We start from the raw sequence: 22,908 nt of genomic DNA, 5'->3' as shown, positions 1-22,908 counted from the left end.
TGGTAATTCACAGATTCTAATAATGGTTCCAATAAAATACGTATAAACATTTTCTTTGAAACAAGAAAAAAAATAGCTTGCGCTTGCTAAAAGCAGTTTTCACATTTTAGAGATTGAAGCAACAGAAAATTCAAATATAACCTCGCTCAAGATTATAAGCGAGACTTAAGAGCCTCTTTAGACCTATGCATTTACCACAAGCCAAACCCAAAATATTAATTCAAATGGTACCTCAACAGAGTACAGTAGGTTCCTATGGACCTGCGCTGTAGCGCACCTCAACACACATGCTATGGGTTGCATTGCGCTGTGGTAAAATGATGCAGGTCCGGATTTTGATTCCTTGGTGTGTGTTGTCAGCCTATCCATAATAAATGGGCTGTCTTAATGCCATGCACATAATGATCATTGAGTAACACACCACAACAGCTGTCAAAAGGTCTGAAGGGGTCCCCTTGAGGGCAAATAGTAGCAATTCAGCAAGTGGAAATGGTTGGACTAGAGGTAGAAAGCAGTATGGTAATTACACTCACTGCTCTGCTGCTTTATATCTGTTACTTAAAAGTCCTGATTTGTCTATGATGTCCTATCAGTGTGAAAGCTTTACACCCCTTCAAGGTTCTAAACCCTATAGAGAAATTTCTGACAGCTGGAAAATGGGAAAAAAAAATTAATAATTGAAGCTGGATTTTTCAAGCTGTAAATCACAAGAACAAGGACACCAATTTTCAAGTAATTTACATGGTACACTGTCCAACAATTGCTGCTACAATAATAATACACCAGATTTATGAGAAAAACACATTCTACTGATAGCAACCAGATTGACCTAAAGAAAGAAAAGTTTTTTCATGCACCTTTCAATTCTGGTGTGATTAAGAGTAAACAAAGAATCCCAGAGCAGTCCATTCATAAACACAAGGCAACAAAGAATAAAAGAAAAAACGGTCAGTTAAATTTTAAAATACAACATTTTATTCTTCTCAAAAGGTGTATTCATGCTGTAACTTTGAATTAAGAATATCCATAATGATTTGCAATAGCATATTAATATTTGTTAAAACATTCATCTAAAACAAGTGTGTGGGCCAAATTACTAATGCAGGATTAAAGTGAACAAATCATTTCAAACTGAATGTAGTTTGGGAAGTAGCAATCCAATTTGTTAAAAAGTCCAGATAAAACACTCATATTTGTGTAACTTTCGGGATTGTTGGGCAACAAATAAATGAATGGTAAACTTCAGTAGCTGGGCTAGAGAGGACACCAAGGCAAACACAGGTTTACAAGAAGGCATCACACCATTCTTTAAGGCATCCATAGCAATCTCTTCCTTGCTTTGCATTTGCTCCACATGTATCTTTTAGCCAATCCTTAAAAAGTTCTTCATCCTTCCTCAGTACAAGGAATTGACCTAAGAGAATATAAGCCTAAAAACAGTAAAATATATTGAATTAGTAAAAGGGTAAACATGCTTCCTAAAGCAGAACTAAACTCAATTGATATTAAGCGTGAACTAACCCCCCTTTACTTTACAGCTAAGGAAGGCCTAGCCTCTGTTTGATCTGCAGTTGGAATGGTGCTGCACATGTGATCAGTTATGACACCAGCCATTTGATGGTTTGACAGTTTGGTTGAGTGAAAAAGCAGTTTTCATTGGCAGCAAGTCTTGAAAATTACTTTTTCAGGATAACATTAAAATTGATAGGTTTAATTGAGTTTTACCTGCTCCTGAAAACAGTTACATTCAAGGCATGCCGTGAATGATAACAGTCCCAACCATTTGTGCTCTGGACCAAATTGTCAAGTCATCAAGTAGCTGGTGCCATAGCCGATTACTTGTACAGTACCATGGCAAATGCAGATAAAATAAAAGGTTAACAGAACAGCTTCCTTGGCTGCAAAAGATAGGAGGATTTTAGTGCGACCGCCCACTCCCGCCCGCAGCAGAGGTAAAACCACCCGCACCCGCGAGATTTGCGTTGGGTCCCGCGGGAGCCCAAACCCAATGCAGCCCTCTACCTTGAAAACCTAACCATTGGCTTCAGGGAAGTAAGCTAAAATAAACAAGGCAGGTCCAGAAAAAAGATCAAGCAGACTAAAGCCAGAGGGTTGAAGTAATTATAACCACAAATTTAAAAACAAAAAATGGATTTCTATCTTACCGTAAAATCCTTTTCTCTGATGTTCATTGACGGACACAGCTCCATAACTTCTTTGACCCTTGGGTTATTTTGCTCTCCATAGAAGTAGGACACTAGGCGGAAAAGAATGGACTAGGCCTATAGGGCAGTCCTAGGGGGTATACTCCAACTTCCTGCTACAGGACTTCAGTTTTGTAACAAGCAGTGTCAGAAGAATACATAACCCAACTCAGAGGGGTGGGTGCCATGTCCGTCAAAAAACATCAGAGAAAAAAGATTTTACGGTAAGACAAAAATCCAATTTTCTCCATCGTTCATCGACAGACACAGCTCCATATCATCTTTGACCCTTGGGACATCCCAAAGCAGTGTCAACATGAGGGGTGGGGAAAACACAGCAATAACATTTTCAAAAAAAGGCTAAACGTAGCCAACCAGGAAAAACTGGATCTCACCTACCAAAAAAAAAAAAAAAATTATATATATATATACACTCTCAAGAGGCTTAAGCCTCTAACTCCAGCCTGCAAAACTTTGCTGCCAAAAGCAGCATCCGCAGATGCGAATACATCCACCAAAATTTTGTGAAAGTGTGCACAGACGACCAGGTGGCCGCCTTGCAAACCTGGACCACTGACGTCTGAGGATAGAAGGCCCAGGAGGCACTAAGCACCCTTGTAGAATGTGCCTTAACAGGAAAAAGGAGGAATCTGACCCTTAATGGAATAGGACTGCACCACCGTCTGCCTTATCATTCTGGAAATGGTCACAGCAGATGCGGCCTGTCCCTTACGAGACCCATCTGTAAGGACAAATAAGGAACGCAATTTCCGAATCGTCTCAGTCGCCGCCAAATGTACCGATTGCTTGAACCACATCCAAGGAATGTAAGGCAATCTCTTTAGGATGCTTAGGCTTGGGACACAATTAAGGCAACACCATGTCTTTGTTCAAGTGAAAACCGAGACGACCTTAGGAAGGAACGACTGGCAGGGACGTAGCACCACTTTGTCCCTGTGAACCACCAGGTAAGGTGACCGACAGGACAACGCAGCCAAATCTGACAACCTATGTGCAGAAGTAATAGCCACCAAGGTGGCCACCTTCTATGACAAAGTAAGCAGAGGAAGTTTACGAATATTTTCAAAGGGCGGTTTTTGAAGAACCCACAGTACCAGATTGAGGTCCCACAGAGGCACCGGGATCCTTACCGGAGGAGCGATAGTGTGAACCAAGGAATTTGTGGCTAATGGGCACTGGAAGAAGATTGCCAAATCAGAAATCTGGCCCTTGATGGTGCCCAGGGCCAAACCCTGAACTACACCTCTTTGTAGATACTCCAGCAGGCGGGACACCGAAAAGGAACGGGGGAAACGCTCTGAGACTCACACCAAGTAATGTACGCCCTCCAAACTCGATAAATCTTCCTAGAAGTAGATTTCCTCGTTTTTGACAGTGTAGGAACTACCGAATCCAACAACCCTATTTCCCCAAGTACCTGGCTTTCAATAGCCAGGCCATTAAAGCCAGCGAGCGTAAAGTAGAATGGAAGATCGGTCCCCGAGACAAAAGATCTTCCTTGAGAGGGAGTCTCCAAGGGGCATCGGCTTCCAGCCTTACTAAGCCTGTGTACCAAGACCAGCGAGGCCAGTCTAAGGCCATCAGAATGACTGGAATCCCTTCTGCCTTGATTCTGCACAGAAGTCTCGGCACAGGTTGTAGTGGCGGAAAGGTATACATTATCCGATACCGACCCCAAGGGGTAACCAGAGCGTTCGAGGCGTTGGCCAGAGAATCCAGAGACCATGCCACAAACCTCTGAACCTTTTGGTTGAGACGAGAGACCAACAGGTCCACATCGGGAGTCCCCCCACCAGAGACAGTTGTTGAAACACCTCCAGCGTCTGCGGACTGAGGTAGTCCGCCTGCCAATTTTTCACCCCTGGAATGTGCACAACAGAGAGGGCTGGAACAAAGCGTTCTGCCCACCTTAGAATGATGGCCACTTCTCTGGCCGCTAGGGCACTTTTGGTGCCCCCTTGGTGATTGACATATGCCACAGCTGTGGCGTTGTCCGATTTAATCCATACCGGGCACCCCCACAGACGATCCGTCCACAGGGATAGGCAAGCCTGATAGTCCGAATTTCCAGGATGGTTGATTGGCAGCCTGGACTCCCCCCACCAGGATAATCACTCCAGAATTTTTGCAGACTGGTCAGCTGGCGTCACGCCCCTGCCCCCCCGGCCCCATCACCACTGAACACCCCAATACATGTAAAAGGTATGGCCACCCGTGGGGGCTACTGAGGTGGAAGCTAGGTGAAAGAGACTTGGCAGGCAGGACTCCAATAATGAGGAGTGCCCTTGGGAAAGAAGGACACAATGGGGGAGCCTACCAACCCAGGGAGGGGCCCGTTTCCACCCCAAGGATTCACTGGAGGGAAGGGGGCACTACCCACCATACCTTGGAACTGGGCAGGAACCATTTCAGGCAGACCACCGCACCATTTTGGAATGGGGTGCTGCAGGCCAGAGGTACGCTGCGACTCAGGTGATGACCAGGGTCTGGACTAGGGCTATGCGTCCTCGGGAGATGTTTTTAACTCGCTGGCCAGCCCCCGTCCAGTGGGGCTACGTTGCGGCCAAACAAGCGTGGAGCTGCAGTCGGGTTGCGCTCGCTGCCCAGACTGGGAAGACCATAAGGATCTAGGATATCCAGTGTGTCGCCCATTCCAGCAGTTGATTGTAGTTCACAATCACCTGCACCTCAGTCCAGGAAACTGAACAAGGCTCAACCCGTGACTCTACACTCTAAAATTAAGGACATCCGGCCATTTAAATGTGCTAATGTACCCAGGCAGTGACGGAGACGGAGCTCCATGCTCTCTGGATCCCCTGAACCTCTAGTCACCTAACTGCCCGATATTACCGCTCGATACCTTTCTTCCCTCCTTCCTGCTGTTGGTCAGCGAGAAAGCGCCTGCTCCCTGACCGTTGCTCAACTGGGAAATAGTGAACCCCCACGGAGGAATCTGGAGGAGCCTGCCAGACTGCTAAAAAGACTGTCTGTATGTGAGGAGGAATAAAGAGGATGGTGAGATGCAGAGTCTTTTCCTGCCAGTAGATGCTTGTTTACTCGTAATCAACAGCTGATCTCCCCCACAGTCTCCAGGCTTAGCAAGGCGGCTAAATGTCAGAGATCTTTTTTTTTCCCTTTTGTCTGAAGTTTAAAGTTTGCCTGAAGTTTGTTTAAAGCTCAGAAGTTCAGTGGACAATTCTGTAAAGCTGTTGTTACTAACAAAGCAGTGAAGATATGTATATGTGGGAGAAAAGGAGGAGGGAATGAGTGACCCTAACTTGATTCTAGCTTATAGCTTTTCTTAGGATCAGCCCCAGATAGGTGACCCCCGCACAGACGAAGTCAGGGCAGAGTCCACCCGAATTTCTGAATTCAGAACTGATCTTGTACCGGGAACAAACCAGTTTGTGAACCCAATCGTCCTGAATGAAGGAAGACCAGGGTTCCTGAAAGAAGCGCAGATGTCCCCCCACCCCTGAGCCGGGTGAGGGCGCCCCTTTATGCTGAAGAGGACTTGTTTGCCGCACCAGACTGACTGGCCTTGGTCTTGCTCCAAGGGTTTTTAGCACTTTCAGAAGTTCTGAACACGTTACCTTTTTCTTGCGCCCCGGAAGTACGAAACAAAAAACGCTTGTGAGCAGAAAAGGAAGGACCCCACTTAGGACGTGGTGTCTTACCCTTGGAAGCTTGAGGAAGAAGAAGAGTACTCTTCCCACCAGTCATTCCCTTGATCAACTCATCCAATGAGTCGTCAAACATCCTGTCTCCCAGAAAGGTGAGATTCGACTAAGGCCTTTTTAGAAGCTTGGTCAGCCAACCAGTTCTTCAACCAGATCATGTGTCTTAAAGCGGTTGTATCCCGCTTTTTGACACTTTTACCTACAGGTAAGCCTATAATAAGGCTTACCTGTAGGTACAAATAATATCTCCTAAACCGGCACGGTTTAGGAGATATTTACAGTGCATGCAGCCGCATGCGCTCTGAAGGTCCGGGGGGACCTTCAATTAACTTGCCGGGAGCTTGCGGGAGTGACGTCATCGCGGCTCCGGCCAATCAGCGCGCTGGAGCCGTCTCTTCCGGCCAATCAGCGCGCCGGACCCGCCGAACCCGGAAGAGACGACGAGGGATCATAGCAGCGCCCGCATCGATGTCCGGGGGTCCGTGTCGAGGCTTCGTTTTAAGGTAAGTTAAACATAATGGGCTAGTATGCGATGCATACTAGCTCATTATGCCTTTGTCTTGCAGGTTTTTTTTTTTATTTTTTATTTTTTTATAGGGTTTACAACCGCTTTAATGCCCATAACTGAGACCCTGGCCACCAGGGGAGCAGCATCCATAGACGCATCACACAGGAACACCAGAGCCTGCATCACCTGGTCCAACGGTTCCAGATGTGCCAGAGGAACAGTCTTGGGGTCCAAAGACTCCCGCAACCCCCTAATCCATTCCGTCACCGTCTGAAACCAACACAGACACAAAAACAGGTTTTAAAAAGGAATTACATGCCAGTACATGAAGATGGCAGGAAAGGTATTCCACCCGCCTGTCCACTGGATTCGTAAAAACAGGCACCAGGGTAGATTAGTTCAATCTGGAAACTGGATGGTCCAACCTAGGTGGCACCATCCAACGGTTGGAGACCTGTTCAGCAAAAGGATAACAGCGTGTAAAGTGTTTAGGCACCACTAACACATGCTTAATGCGCCGCCACTGGTCATTCACAATATCGTGAAAGGTGTCTGGACAAGGGAAAACCCTGCCAGATTTCGGAGACTTTCGGGAGCCAAAAGCCAACCACGTCCCTGCCGTCGTGGGTTCATCAGCCAATTTTAAAGTTTCCCGCACTGAAGACAGGTCCTCTTCACCTTCTGACTGCGAGGACAGCGACCCCTCCGGGGCGACCCCATCAGCCTCTGAATCAGAAGACGCCTACATAGAAGGAGAAGGCATCGGCCATTTTCGGCTATTAACCTTTTTCATGACTAAATCAACTTTAGTTGCCAGGCTTTCCAGGGCTGCTGAAATCGCGGCCAGCGACTGCGATCCGGACTGTCCGGGAGTCGCACAGAGTGGGTCTGAGGGTGATTTTCCAGTTTGGGACTCCATAGTGCAAATCGCAAAAAACTGAGTACTGTCCCTTTAAGAGAGCTGATCGCAGTATCTACCCCGGATCACAGCAGTCTGCAGGGAACCCCTTTAATCCAAATTGATAGCAGAAAGTGCAAGGATATGCCCGCAGAGACTCCCAATACATTACCACCTCAGACACACTTCATTTTGAATCTATCACAGCATGTAGAAAGGCAGAAAGTAACCTCGGCACAGTAGCAGGAAATGAAGTGATTTTGCCTGCTAGAGAAACACTGTCGAGTATAGCACCAGGGCTACACAAAGATGGACCTAGGTCCTACTCCTATTTAAATTTTACTGACTAGACTACTCCTGATAGGAGGAGCATAAACCCACTCAGCTCATGAAGATGAGGCTGCGTCTGTCGACGGGCGATAGACAAAATATATATTTCCCCCCAAAATGTATATAGTTAGAAAGTATGTGTGTAAAAACAATATCATCAGCAAAATCAGCATACTGCAACATGATGTCTTACATTATTACTGTCTTTAAGATCAGCTTAAAGAAAAAAACATTTTTTATGGTTACCTTATCAAAGCCTTTATCATCTAACCTCTGTCCTAGCACTTCGCCAATACCAGCAACACACTGAACAGACTTCTCTCCCATAGGCTCAGCCACAAAATCCCGATGCTTTTGCGATGTGGAAGACATCTTAAATGGTTTTATTCAACTAGAAGAATAGATTTTATAAACATAAGCATACACATTATGAAAATAATAAGAAAATAAACTGAATATGGACTTCAGTATAAATATAGGAGTATATGGAGTATAAATTGCATGAAGGTGTATAAAAAATTTAGTTCTAAAAAAGGTGAGTAAGAAAAAAACAGGATGTCATTTTGAAAACAAGCTTTTAAAGATGCCATAAACATGTGATTTCAGTGAATTTTGGTCACTGACACATCCAAGAATATCTGTTATGTACATTTTAGCCAGGATACACAAGGATAAAGAGCGTCCCCCCGAAATTGTCTCAGGGAGAGAGTCGATTTTTGTACAGACTGCACATTTTTTGGACAAGATTTTGGCCCCTCTTGTCCAGAACACAAGGTCTTTCATCAAGGATGCTAGTGAGCAGAAATGAGTATCAGTGTCTAGATGTAAAGGGAATTAAATATTAGCTACCTGGGATGTTAATAGCCTATATATGGCTATACCCCAACAAGACTGCCACTGCTATTAAGTTGATAAAGAGCAGTAGGAAATATAATGATGCACAGATTCAGCTGTTTATAATAACTCTTTTTTAATAACTCTCACAACTACTTACTTTTACAGGATAATTTCTACCGCAGCCTTGTGGAGTAGCCATGGGTTCCAATGTTGCTCTGTCATTTGGACATATATGGATAATTTTGAGAACAGAGACATCTATACAGGTGACCTGCACCGACCTTATTGTGCCGCATGGTGGCGCTATAATGATGATGTTTTTTCTGCATCTGACAGGGCAACATTGAGACCCTACACCTTTTTAATGACAAGATAAATGTAGGTTGTCTGGAGAGCAACTTCAATATTAACATAGGGGCAACAAGATCCCTTTTCTGGATACTCTAATCTATACTGAAGATGCATGCATCCAATCAGATTAGCATGTTAAACTGAATGCTAGGAATCAATTGCTATCATTTGAGAGCTTTAACCCTCCTTGTACCCTTAGATCTATCATCAGAAGCCAACTGTGCAGGCAGGGTAACTAGGATTGTCAGCAACCAGAAACAACGTAAGTTGTGATCAGAGATGTGCAACAAATTTAGAGTTCAGGGATACCTAGATAGCATTATTGCAAGTGAATTGGCTAAAGTAGAACAATATCAGGCAATATCATATAATCTTGAGATAAGAGGCAGGTGAAACACGTCATTTTCAATGACGAAATACAGTAAAACCTTGGATTGCGAGCATAATTCATTCCGGAAACGTGATTGTAAACCAACGCACTCATATATTAAAGCAAACTTCCCCATAGGTTCCACAACCATTTATTCATACACTGCTTAAAAAATTAAAGTAACACTTTTTAATCGGATAGAGTATCAAGACAAATAAACTCCTGGGATACTGAGCTGGTCAGTTAAGTAGCAGAGTGGATTGTTAATCGCTTTCTGCTGCTTTGGTGTTAATGAAATTAACGAGATGCACTAGATGGGCAACAATGAGATGACCTCCAAAACAGGAATGGTTTTAAAGGTGGAGGCCACTGACACTTTTTTTTCCCCCACTCCTATTTTCTGACTTTTTCACTAGTTTTGCATTTGACTAGGGTCAGTGTCACTACTGGTAGCATGGACGATACCTAGACCCTACTGAGGTTGCACAGGCAGTCCAACTCCTCCAGGATGGCACATCAATACGTGCCATTGCCAGAAGGTTTGCTGCGTCTCCCAGCACAGTCTCAAGAGCATGGAGGAGATTCCAGGAGACAGGCAGTTACTCTAGGAGAGCTGGACAGGGCCGTAAAAGGTCTTTAACCCATCAGCAGTACTGGTATCTGCTCTTTTATGCAAGGAGAATCAGGATGAGCACTGCCAGAGCCCTACAAAATGACCTCCAGCAGGTCACTGGTGTGAATGTCTCTGACCAAGCAATCAGAAAACAGACTTCATTAGGGTGGCCTGAGGGCTCGACATCCTCTAGTGGGCACTGCGCTCACTGCCAGGCATTGTGGAACTCGATTGGCATTTGCCATTGAACACCAGAATTGGCAGGTCCGCCACTGGTGCCCTGTGCTTTTCACAGATGAGAGCAGGTTCGCCCTAAGCACATCCTTTCATTCCTAACACATTATCCAGTCTATATATCTAGCATGATATTTTTCCCCATTGAGATCTGATGTTGTGTTTTCAAAGTGTTCCTTTAATTTTTTTTTTTGAGAAGTGGATACAGAAGTGGATTACAGCAATACGAAATAAGTTTACTATAAAAATAAAACAAATTAACCTGCAGTCCTAATCGGGTGACACAATGAACAAAAAGAGAAGAGCAATCTAAGTGCACTGTAGTATGATCACGGTTTTAAAGTGGATGTTAAGCCACTATGTGACCTTTAGATCATCCCTATTATTAGATAAGAACATGTGTCCTAGTGTCTGTGCTTAAAAAAAAAAAAAAAAGACAATTTTTTTTACCCGATTTCACAGTGCCTCCTGGCACTCACATGACTTCCGGCTCTTCCCTCTCCCCGTCTGACAGCACCAGCGGGCAGGGCGGAGAACTCCCGCTGATGTCAGCCGGGGTGGCAGGGAGGAGAGAGCTGAGGAGTCACGTGAGCTCTGGGAGGTGTTGTAAAATCAGGTAGAAATTGGCTTTTTTTTTTTTTTTTTTATGAAGCACAGACACTAGGACACATGTTCTTCTCTAACAATGGGGATGGTATAAAAGATCACATTGTTTTGTAGCAGCGGGGAGGGGAGTAGAGCTAGAGTGAGCTGACAGGCAGGGAGGAGGACAGAGGGAGACAGAGGAGAGCTGCAGATAGCAGCGAAAGACGGAGGCACGTAAACTGACCACGGTGTCAAGGCTCAGCAGCCATGATAAACCGTGGTCAGTGTACAGGGGGGGAAGGCAGAAGCAGGCAGGATCCAGGATCGGTCAGGTATTACAAGGGGTCAAAGGACACAGCACAAGCACTGTGCTGTATAACATGCTTTAAGGGAACAGGATTTTTTTTTTTTTTTTTTAGGGCAACAAACACTTTAATATAAAAAAACGCTGAATGACACTTACAATGTGAAAAACAATATTCAGCGTTAAGTGTATACGTTACCAGAGGTCCAGGGAGCTGATGGCTCCCGGTGCTTCCTGAAGAACTCGGAGACACTGGGGAACTGTTGAAGTAACCTCCAGGTGCTCCAAATGCACGTTACACCCGCCCCACCTGGCTGGGAGTGTCTCTGAGATCCCCAGGAAGCAGGCTTTACGCAGATGAGCACCAGATTCCTTAACGCTGGTTAAGGTTTTTAACATTGTGAGTGCCATTCCACTTTTACATTAAAACTGTGATCATACTACACATAGATGGCGCTTCTCGATGCTACTCATATTGCAAGACATCGCTGGTATATTACGTTAAAAAAAATGTGCTCATCTTGCAAAACACTCGCAGACCAAGTTACTAGCAATCCAAGGTTTTAGTGCCAGTTTCCACTAGTGCGACTTGCTGTGCGACTTGACACATGTCAAGTCGCACAGCAAGTCAAAAGCCATTGATTTCAATTAGGCCCGTTTCCACTGCCGCAACTTCAGTTGCGGCGACTTCAAAAGTAGTTCGTGCTAATTCTTTAAAAATGCAGTGAGACTTCATTTTTATGGTTTACAGTAGTACAAACTATTTTTTGCTGTGTATTTTCAGTGGATATGCAGGTGAAATACATTAATCTTTTTAAAAACATTTCTGTATAGTTAAAATTATAGATTTATTTTACGTGCAAGCATTCGGCATTCCCGCACTTACTTGAGTGAGACAGAGAGAGAGAGAGGGGGTGTGAGGGGGAGAGAGAGATGGGAGGGGGGAGGGTGAAAGAGAGAGGGGGAAGAGAGACAGGGAGAGGGGGGAGAGAGAAGGGTGAGGTGAGAGAGAGGAGACAGAAAGAGGGGGTAAGGGTGAGAGAGAGGGGGTATGTCTGCTACTCACAATTATGGCCCCAGACTGCTCTCCCCTGGGCTCAGGCAGCCAGGATCTAGAGCTGCTGTGTGATCTATATTTCAATCGGGAGATCAGAGCTGCAGGGGAGGGGCGGGGCTTGCTATGCACGGCTCTCCTGCAGGGGTGTTCCCTGTTCTCTGGCCGAACACTGAGCTCTCTGCTCTGAATGCTGTCCACTCCTCTCATCAGGAAAAGAAGTCTGCGTGCGTGGGGAGCATGTACGGAGACCACTCTGCAACAAGTTAAATTGCGGAGACAGAACCTCCCACGGGGCCCGAATGGTCAGTCCTCCCCTGATCCTCCGCTGTGAATGCTCGGCGGCAGGCATGTGACATCACTGGTTGCTAGACGCCAGGCGGCCGGTGATCTAGCAACCAGTGATCTTGAAAACAAACAGGCAGCTGCTTCGGCACAGACCTCTTCGGCAGTCCAGATTTAAGCGTGCCTGGGTCCGGACGTGGCCTGGAGTCCACCTATTGAGGACCCCGGCTATAGGGCCTCTGCTTAAAAAAAATAAACCAGGGTACAAAGAATAATTTTGGGATCTAGAAGATGTGGATCTTTTCTATGTCGCAGTGCAGCCTAATGAGAAATGGTGCATTATTTATACAGTACATGCAGTAAGTGGGCAGGAGTTTAAAATTGCAGGGACATTACGCCTGCCGGTCATCATATGTTATTTATGTGCTCGTGTAATTTACTTTACATGGAAGAAACTACACAACAAATGAAGGGTCGCTTAGCCCAACACAGGTGTTCTAACTGTAATAAGCAGCCTGGATTTTCAGAGCAGGATCATAAGAAAACTGATTTAAAGTACATGATTCTGGATGCCCCTAAAGATAGGCGGGGATGATAGGACTGAGATTGAAAAAGAGAGATGTCAGGTAGATGAGAAGTTTGTAGTGTAAGGGTCCCTTCACACGGGGCAGACCCCGCTCCGGCACTTTTTTTTTTTTTCTAAAGACACGGATGACACCTGTATGTCCGTTTGCGGATGATAAACGAAGATAATGCGTGTCAATGGGATTGCGAATCACACCACTGACATCCATTTTTGCGTCCGTTCCGTTTTTTTTAAACGGAAGAAAAATAGGGTTCTCTTCCGTTCAAAAAAACTAAACTGATTGGAAAGGACGCAAATCGGATGTCAGCGGATGGTCATCCGCTGACATCCGCAATCCCATTGACACGCATTATGTCAGATTTTCATCCGCAAAAAAATGGATGAAATACGGACATACGGATCGCCCGTGTGAAAGGACCCCAAAATTGCTATCCTGAACTAAGGCTAGAATCACACTATTGTGGGTGGGGGAAAGCGTGTAAATCGCAAGTGTTACTGCACCCAAAATGTGCTGCTCATATGCAGAGCATGGGGGTGCCATTATTTCTTAATAGCACTGCACACATCGGAAAATGCAGAATGTTTTCAGGTGTATGAAACCACATTACCATGCAATTTCTGTGCACCTGAGTTTTAGAAAAGGCACAGGGACCTTTTCCCTGCTGGAACATCAGCCCATTAAAATGTAATGGGTGCTGTACCCATGCAACTGCGAGCTACACAAAATGCAGAGATGTGAACCTAGTGTTACGACATTCCGAGGTTTAGCCTCTTACCTGACAACAGAAAGTTTGTTTCACTCTATAATAATGGGTTGATTTTCTAAGTGGACCATATGTGTGAAAGTTGTATACATAGGTTGCTGGGATACATTTGTAGAATTTCCGGTTGAGTAGGTTTATTATGATGTATTGCACTCGTCCCTTTCAAATTTCAGCTGGAAAAACCGCATTGTTGTTTAAAAGGACTACTTCACAGTTAAGATTTATATTTTATAAAAAAGAGGCAGAGGCCTCAAAATGCATTGTCATTTAGACATTGTGCCATTTTTCTTTCCATCTGGAAGTCCGCTCCGGTTCTAGCCCCTAGCGTAGTCCAGTGCACATACTCTGCCTGTTAATGGCAGCTCTTCTGCTCTCAGCGGCTGCCCACCCTGTCCCCCACTGTTGATTGGGCACAGGCCGGGGCATGGTCTGTCTACCACCACATCACGGGGTGGGGTTGGTAATGCATTTTGGAGCCACTTCAGAAGTGATATATATTTACACACACACACACACCTTCATCAGGAAGTGGTGATGATTATCTAGATCGTGGCTGCAGCTTTTCCCCCCAATACGCTATTGTTTCCAAGCCCTACCATCCCATGGGGGGAGTCCAGGGCTGCTTGTGGGTGGTTCTGCTGCCATAAAGATGGAGGAATGTTGGTTCCCCAATTGTCTCTATGGTGTATGAAACAAGTGGCAACAAGGATTTAGTCACTTCTAGTTTGGCTGTTAGTTTACTAGTCCTTAACAGCTAGTAAAGCAGCCGATCAAATAGATCAGTCAATCAAGCAGAGCTTTGGTGGGAAAGGAAAGTTCTGGGATCGAACAGACAAAGTCAAGTCAAAGACAGCCAGGAAACCCTGCCTTCCTTAGAAGGGCTATATGTTTTTTTTTTTTTTAAATTCATACTTACCTAGGTGGATGCAACATCGGTTTGATGCTGCATCTGTCCCCCAGCGCTTCTACACTGAGAACCAAGCGTTCGGACACCGCTGGTCACTTGGTTGTTAGTGCCGGTTCACACTTGTGCGGATGCGCTGATCGCATGTAATATCGGAGCGCACTGTTCCTTCAGTATATGTGATGATCTGTGCGGATGCGAGTTCAGCCATACACTTTGTATGGCTGAATTTGCACTGTATCCGAACCAAACACGCACATGAGGCTTTTTTTCAGCCGCATCAGAATCGGATCGCACAGTGGTTCACACTTGTGCGATCCGATTCTGTGCAAACTGTCAGATCGCACTGCGATCAAACTGGGGGTGTCGTTAACATTTAATTGACACCCCCTGCGTATCGCATATGGCAGTGTGAACTGCCAGATGTGCGGATGCGATGCGGGATCACGCTGCATATTTGTAGCATTCCCGCATCGCACAAGTGTGAACCGGCACTTACAGCTCTCTGCCCCCTCCTCGCTCACTGGAGCACTGAGCTGTGGAGCAGGCAGCTCAGGTTTTTAGGGGCTCGCTGAGAGGCTGAGACGGTTGTCGGTCCAGGGATCTAGGTTCATACCTTCCAATGTTCTGAGATGGGATTGAGGGACGCCTATTAGCAAAAGCATGCAGGCATGGGACACGCCTCCTGCCACACCCCCGTAAAGGAGAATTATAAGTATTAATTATTAAAAAAGCAATTAGGAAAACCCAGTATTTTTTTACCATTATTCTTTTATATTGGCTTTTAAAAACGTACAGAATTGTAAATGCAGCAATTTAGAAAATGGATGAAAGGTTTAGCACTAGGGAAACACTTTTTGAAATATAAAGAGTGCATTTTATATACAACTATATAGATCAGACCAAAATGAGGGACAAATGAGGGGCAGAGGGACTTTGTCCCAAATCAGGGACAGTTAAGCCCCGTACACACGTACCGATTGTCGGCCGTAAATGTCCGGCCAACGTCCGATTGTCGGCTTGTTAGTATGATGCTTCCGACAACCGACTGCGACTTTTCGGCCGAACAAAATCTGGTCTAGAATTTTTGTTGGCCGTCACCAGAACGGCCGATTGTTCGTCAGTCAGTACAGATTTCGGCCGACAAAAGCCTGGGCATGCTCAAAGAAGAAAAATACACGGAAAGTTAACCATCACATGACATCACTTCTGAAGTTGGTTGTTGTTGGCCGACAAAATTTGTGTGCAGTCTTCAGCACTTTTCAACCAACACTACAGCACTGGACAAAAGACGGCCGATCGTTGGGCCGACAATCGGTGCGTGTGTACGGGGCTTTAGGAGCTATGTAGGTGGATTCTGACTCTGTGACGTCGTGATGACACAGTGCCTGGACCGACTCTGTGACGTCAGCAGAGAGCGGACTTCAGCTCTGTTGAAAATGGGTCTCAGGATTGCAAAGCGAACTGCACTCCCGTGATCTATAGAAGTACAGGCAAACGACCTTAGGCTGTACTTCTCCTTTAAGCTGGCATGAAGCTCTGTGCACGTTTTGTCTGTATGGTGTGCTGCCCTCTAGTGGTCGCTCCATCTAAACGTCACTTCACTCATCAATATACAGACTAGATAGAGGTTGCGGCATATTACAAAGCAGTGCTGCAATCTGCCGCTAAACAAAACGCTCACAAAGGCCGCCAGAACTTGTAGTTCTTCAAAAGCGCACCTCCTAAAAGTCCTACAACACATTATAGCCCCGAACTGTTTATATAACCGGATATGTCTTTCGTTGAGGCGCCTGTACATCACCCCTCATTGTACAAATACAGCCTCTTAATAATAAAAACACAACATTAACGCACCTTTAAGAATAACTTCGCTTCCTTCCCGCCAAGCCTCTTCACGACAAGACGATCTATTTCCGGGGTGTGAACCCTATGCACTTCCTGTAGGAAGAGAATGCGGAAGTTGACTATACCCACGTGAGCTGCGTTCTGTGGGCAGCCATGTTCATCGATCTTATCATTAGAACCGAGTGTGAAGTCACCGGAAGACTCCAATACCTCAGTCTTTTCAATGGGCGGCCATCTTTGTACTCCAAGACTGAGGTGGAAGCTGCGGTGTCCCGAGAGTGTCAGGTAATAGTCTGTGCAGAGCATGTGTATGTTGTATGTATCTTTCACTGGTATGTAAAATAGAATAATAGGGCTTTCCCTTTCTTTTTAATTTATTAACATGACTTTCAACATTTACATAAATGCGATAAAAGTTGTATTGCAGTAAAAGGTATAAGTCCCATAAGAATAACTTGCAGCAAATATGTTATTGGGACAGCAATATTTTATATTTGAGAATGCTGGTTGTCTGGCTGTTATACTTCCCTGACTGAGCAGTATGCTGATGTGAAGAGTCAAAGCAAGGGGCATTTACACCAGCCTGTGTGCATTGTGTAGTTGTGGTGGGATATATTGTTACAATTCATTCTTTCCTTTTTAAACTCTATTGATGTATCACAGAATGACACTTCATTTAATGCTGTCATTACATGGTCAGGTTGAAAAAAAACACAAGTTCATGTACACTGCTCAAAAAATACATTTAAGGAACACTTATTAATCAGAGTATAGCATCAAGTTAATTAAACTCCTGGGATATTGAATTGGTCAGTTAAAGCGTAGTTCCACCCAGGTTCTACTTTTTTTTTTAATAAAAATACCCCAGGACAGTCAGGGCTAGTACATTCCACAATGGCTAGCCTCTGATCTGTCCCGGGTTGCACTTACCTTTTAGGAGAAATACTTACCTTGAAAAAGTATTCTCCAGCGCTGCCATCTCAGGTGTGGGCAGCTTAAAGCCAGCGCGATCCTCTTCGGCGTCCTCTTCCTTCTTCGGTCCCACGATGCACTGCGCCGGCCCCGCCGTCCTTTCCGGTGCGCGTGCGTCATCCCTCCACAGCTTCTGGGCATGCCCAGAAGCTGTTTAGAAGGGAATGACACGCGCGCCCCGGAACTGACGTCGGGGCCGGTGCAGGCGCAATGATTCCTGGGAGTGATGACGTTCAGCTCCCAGGAATCATTGCAAAAGCCAGGAAGTGATGAATCGCCGTGGCCGCTGAGGGGAGGAAGAAGGAAGTAAGGTAAGTATATTTTCTCTACAAGGTAAGTAACAAAAAAAAAAATTGCGATTATCCATTTGTTTTTCAGGTGACCAGGAGCGAGAAGATGGAAGTAAGTGTAAATTTAGGGTGGAACTACTCTTTAAGTAGTAGAGGGGGTTGTTACTCTGTTTCAGCTGTTTTTTGTTATTGAAATTAAACATGTGCACTAGATGGGCAACAACAAGACCAACTCCAAAACAGGAATGGTTTTACAGGTGGAGGGAACTGACATTTTTTCCCCTTTTCTGACAGTTTTTTTTTTTTTTCAAGATTTGCATTTTTGCTAGGGTCAGTGTCACTACTGGTAGCATGAGGCGATACCTGGGCCGTATAGAGGTTGCACAGGCAGACCGACTCCTCCAGGATGGCACATCAGTATGTGCCATTGCCAGAACGTTTGTGGTGTCTCCCAGCACAGTCTCAAGAGCATCGAGGAGATTCCAGGAGACAGGCAGGAGAGCTGGACAGGGCCGTAGAGAAGAACTGCATGAGCATTGCCAGAGCCCGATAAAATGACATCCAGCTGGTGTGAATGTCTCTGACCAAACAATCAGAAACAGACTTAATTAGAGTGGCCTGAGGGCCAGACATCTTCTAGTGGGCCCTGTGCTCACTGTCCGGCACCGTGGAGCCTGATTGGCATTTGGCATTGAACACCTGATTTGGCAGGTCCGCCACTGGTGCCCTGTGCTTTCACAGATGAGAGCAGGTTCACCCTGAGCACATGTGAAAGACATGAAAGAGTCTGGAGAAGCCGTGGAGAATGTTATGCTGCCTGTAACCTGTTTGGTGGTGGGTCAGTGATGGTCTGGGGAGGCATATCCATGGAGAGATGCACAAACCTCTACAGGCTAGACAATTGCACCCTGACTGCCATTTGGTATCAGGATGAAATACTTGGACCCATTGTCAGACCCTACGCTGGTGCAGTGGGTCCTGGGTTCCATCTGGTGCAGGACAATGCCCGGCCTCGTGGCGAGAGAATGCAGCCAGTTCCTGGAGGATGAAGGAAATAGGAATGGATGCCAGTGAATGGCTCCCATGCTCACCTGACCTAAATCCAATAGAACACCTCTGGAACATTACGTTTCTGTCTATCGTCCGCTGCCAGGTTGCACCTCAGTCTGTTCAGGAGGTCAGTGATGCCCTGGTCCAGATCTGGGAGGAAATACCACAGGACACCATCTGTCATTTAATTAGGAGCATTGCTCGACCTTGTCAGGCATGCATACAAGCACTTGGGGGCCGTACAAACTACTGAGTACCATTTTTGAGTCGCTGCAATGAAATTTCAGCAAAATGGACTAGCCTGCTGCATTATTTTTTTTCACTTTGATTTTTGGGGTGTCTTTGAATTCAGCCCTCTGTAGGTTGATCAATTACATTCCATCAAACGATGTAGCAATCCTTTCCTTCCTAACACATTACCTAATCCATATCAGTATAGATATCCAGCATGAGATTCCCCATTGAGATCTGATGTGTTTTCAAAGTGTTCCTTTAATTTTTTTTAGCATTGTAGCTTATCCAATAGAGAAAAACAATCTAATAGAAATCTTCCATATACACAATACCCACAGTTGATCCAGAAAAAGGTGCAAAAAACCCTGAAGAAGCATGATCCAATTTGCTCCAACTGGGAAAAAGTTCCTTCCTGACCCCCCCCAGGAGACAGTTGGATATTCACTGGATCAACAAGGGAAGGTGAGAATGTGGGGCTCTCTTCCACAATTTGTGGTAGCTGCAGGGAGTATGGCTACTTTTAAAAGACTCTTGGACGTGCATCTCACAGATCACAACATTCAGGGTTATGGGAAATGATCACGTCACTGACACACACACCTGCACAGGTTGAACTGGATGGACTGTTGTCTTTATTCAACCTCACCTACTATGTAACAATCTCTGGTGTTATTAACTATACATTTTAGTATCCAGCTATATTTTGTGCCTTTCAAAATTCATCCAGCTCTTTTAAAAACAATCTACTGAGCTGGCCAGGGCAGGTTCTTGAGTCCCAGTTCACACTTCTGCGATGCCGGAACGCTGCAAATATGCAGCGTGTTCCCGCATCGCATCCGCACCCCTGGCAGTTCACACTGCCATATGCGATACGCAGGGGGTGTCAATTAAAAGTTAACGACACCCCCAGTTGAGATCGCATATCGCAGTGCGATCTGCAAGTTCGCACAGAATCGGATCGCACTAGTGTAAACCACCATGCGTTCTAATTTTCCTGCAGATAAAAAAAAAAGGGTCATGTGCGTGTTTAGTGCGATTGCGGTGCGAATTCAGCCATACAAAGTGTATGGCTGAAATTTGCACCGCACAGAGATTGCATGTAATTTAGGAGCAGTGCTCTTCGAATTACATGCAATCTCTGTGATCGCACTAATGTGAACTGGCACTGAGAGAGTTTATTCCACATTTTCACAGCTCTTACTGTGAAGAAGTCTTTCTAAATGTAGAGGTTTAATATCTTTTCCTTCAGACCTAATGAGTGCCCCCTTATCCTCTCTATTGACCTGAAAGTAAAAAACTCCAGACGAGTTCAGCAAAGGGTCAGTATGACAGCCAGACAACTGTTCATCCCCTACTTTTTCAGATGAAGCACTCTTGTCTTGTATGTTTGGGTTCTGTGCCATGACCTGCACTGACTGGCATCAATCGTGTTAATTCTCAATATTTGCAAGTAAAATACTAGGTCGATGGTAGCTCTGTGTGTATGCTGACACCATTAATAATTTGTCTCCTTTTCTCTTAGGTTAAACCCACTGAAAGTTTAAAGACCGTGCATTTTACATGTCAGCAAAACCTCTGTGTTTTACATGTCAGTGTGCTACTTCCATTTCTAAAACATGTCGAAAGCAACTAAACGAAAACATGTAGTGAAAGAGGTTCTACTTGATTATGTCCAGCCTACAGAGAATCAGCGCATAGTGAAGGTCAGTATAATTTGCATGTTTTGTATCTTCCATTAGCAGGGTCTGCCTAAACTTTCCAACAAGAATCTGATAAAATGTATATGTTTTATTTACGATACATTACAATTCATACATAAAATATATGGCTGGCATATATATTGATCTCATATTGCCAGGGCCGCTGTTAGAACTCATGGGGCCCCATACAGCCTACCTGGTGGGACCCCCTTCAGCCCCACCCCTGACCCCGGCTTGAGACCAAATGCAGGTTTGTTGCAGTTTACATATGCATGTGGGGCCAATGTGTGTGTTGCATAAGCACAAAGGAGCCAGGGCAGTTTTGATTTCTTTTAGGCCCCATGCACACAGGGCGTCTAACACTTCTAACACCAGGAAAAAGCAGCTGTAAAAACGTGCTTTTAGTAGCTTTTTCCATTGGTGTTATTGCATGTTTGGCCACGTTGGCTTTTAGCAGCGTTTTTCTGCCTCAATTCAAAACCAATGGTTGCATAGGAGCCGTCTTTGATACGGCTTTCAGCCCATTGATTTGAATGGAAGTCGCATCACAAGTCGGATCAGGATGATCCGACTTGTGGTGCGACTTGCACTCTGAGGATCTTGAGGGGGAACTCCACGCCAAAATGGGGAAAAAAACGGGGTGGGGCTCCTCCCCAAAATCCATACCAGACCCTTATCCGAGCGTGCAGTCCAGCAGGTCAGGAAAGGGGAGGGGACGAGCGAGCGGCCCCACCCCCCCTGGACCATACCATGCACCCCCCACCCCAAAGCACTTTGTCCCCATGTTGATGAGGACAAGGGCCTCTTCCCGACAACCCTGGGCGGTGGTTTTGGGGGTCTGTGGGCAGGGGGCTTATCGGAATCTGGGCGCCCCCTGTAACAAGGGGGCCCCCCCAGATCCCGGACCCCCTCCCTATGTGAATGGGTATGGGGTACATTGTACCCCTACCCATTTACCCCAAAAAGGCAGTGTATGTAAATGGGGTGGGGAACCTGCGGCCCGCAAAATCTTTTGCGTCCGCCCCCCCCCCCCCCCCCCCCTGTTCCGCTGAGCCTGTGTATGCCAGCGGAGCTGTCAGAATGAGCCAATGTTTCCTTTGTAGTTCCGGCTCCGTCCTGACAGTGTGAGTCACAGGCAGAGTGATATCGAATGCACTCCACCTGCCTGTGAGGAGACAGACCTATCAGGAGACAGGAAACGTCGGCTTCAGAAAAGGGTGGACCCGGGGCGCAGAGCAGTGCACCCTAGCCCACCCATTTGTATGACAATAGCGAATGAAAATTCGCTATTGTCACACGGATCCTCCTCCTGGCCAATCAGGAAGCGGGTCCGAGACCCGCTTCCTGATTGACCGAAAGGCGAACCCATGCCATTGGCCGAGGAGGAGGCGGGAGGACTCGAGGAGACGCAGGGGACAGAGGAGAAGCTGCCGTTGCAGGTAAGTGCACTGGTCTCTCTGCATTGAAGGGGGCATGCTGTGGTCACTCTGCATTGAAGGGGGCACGCTGTGGTCACTCTGCATTGAAAGGGGGCACGCTGTGGTCACTCTGCATTGAAAGGGGGCACGCTGTGGTCACTCTGCATTGAAAGGGGGCACGCTGTGGTCACTCTGCATTGAAAGGGGGCACGCTGTGCTCACTCTGCATTGAAAGGTGGCACTTACCATCGCAAAGAGTCGACTACGCTCCAGACTGACCGACGCAAATCTGGAAAACCAGTTGCGAGTAGCAACATCCTCAATATCCGCTAACATCACACACCTTACCAAAGAGAAGCAGTTCCAGCCATCGCATTAGGGGTGAGTTAATTAAATGTTTGACCAAATATAACAGGCTAATTTTTAAGTTGATCATTTTGTACGGCCCCCGAATGATGTTACAAAAATCCCAATGGCCCCTGGCAGAAAAAAGGTTCCCCACCCCTGATGTAAATGATGACAGGGGACGTTTTGAGAAGTCTTTTATTACAAATCTTCCTCTGGTCTTCTCCCCTCTGGTGTTTTTTTTTTTTTTTTTTTTCTGTTTTGCTTTCACAAGAGCTAAACATCCCTTGTGATGGCATGGACCATGACAGGTCCTCCTTTATGGGGAAATCTGAGGTCTTTTATTTCAATCTCTTTTTTTCATTGATTTCAAAAATAAGAACATACACTTATACAAGGTGACAAGAAGTATACATAGTAACGGTGTCCGTACAGTTTCAGAATAGACATAGTAGGTCAAAATTAAGTTTTTCTTTACACTGTTCCTGTGTTTTTTTATGTTTAAAGTATATAAGTCATATAA

General features: G+C 45.7%; 2 protein-coding genes across 2 annotated transcripts in view; one reads left to right on the top strand and one right to left on the bottom strand.

Moving 5' to 3' along the window:
- Window positions 1–1,165: 1,165 nt before the first annotated feature.
- On the bottom strand, window positions 1,166–16,455 carry BANF1 (barrier to autointegration nuclear assembly factor 1). The gene is made up of 3 exons (XM_082270813.1): window positions 16,386–16,455; window positions 7,888–8,032; window positions 1,166–1,430 (listed from the first exon to the last, which is right to left on the bottom strand). The coding sequence occupies exons 2-3, from the start codon at window positions 8,011–8,013 to the stop codon at window positions 1,284–1,286; spliced, it is 273 nt and encodes a 90-aa protein (XP_082126939.1). The 5' UTR covers window positions 8,014–8,032; window positions 16,386–16,455; the 3' UTR covers window positions 1,166–1,283.
- Window positions 16,456–16,546: 91 nt separating this feature from the next.
- Window positions 16,547–22,908, top strand: part of EIF1AD (eukaryotic translation initiation factor 1A domain containing) — a 45,242-nt gene continuing 38,880 nt past the window's right edge. Inside the window, exons 1-2 of the mRNA XM_082270178.1 lie at window positions 16,547–16,661; window positions 20,445–20,625. Of these exons, the coding sequence (XP_082126304.1) occupies window positions 20,539–20,625 (87 nt within the window). The 5' untranslated portion in view covers window positions 16,547–16,661; window positions 20,445–20,538. The remainder of the gene's footprint in view (window positions 16,662–20,444; window positions 20,626–22,908) is intronic.

Source organism: Pelophylax lessonae, assembly GCF_965119305.1.
Source record: "Pelophylax lessonae genome assembly, chromosome: 10".
Lineage (NCBI taxonomy): Eukaryota > Metazoa > Chordata > Amphibia > Anura > Ranidae > Pelophylax > Pelophylax lessonae.
This window is presented reverse-complemented; position numbering and strand designations above follow the sequence as displayed.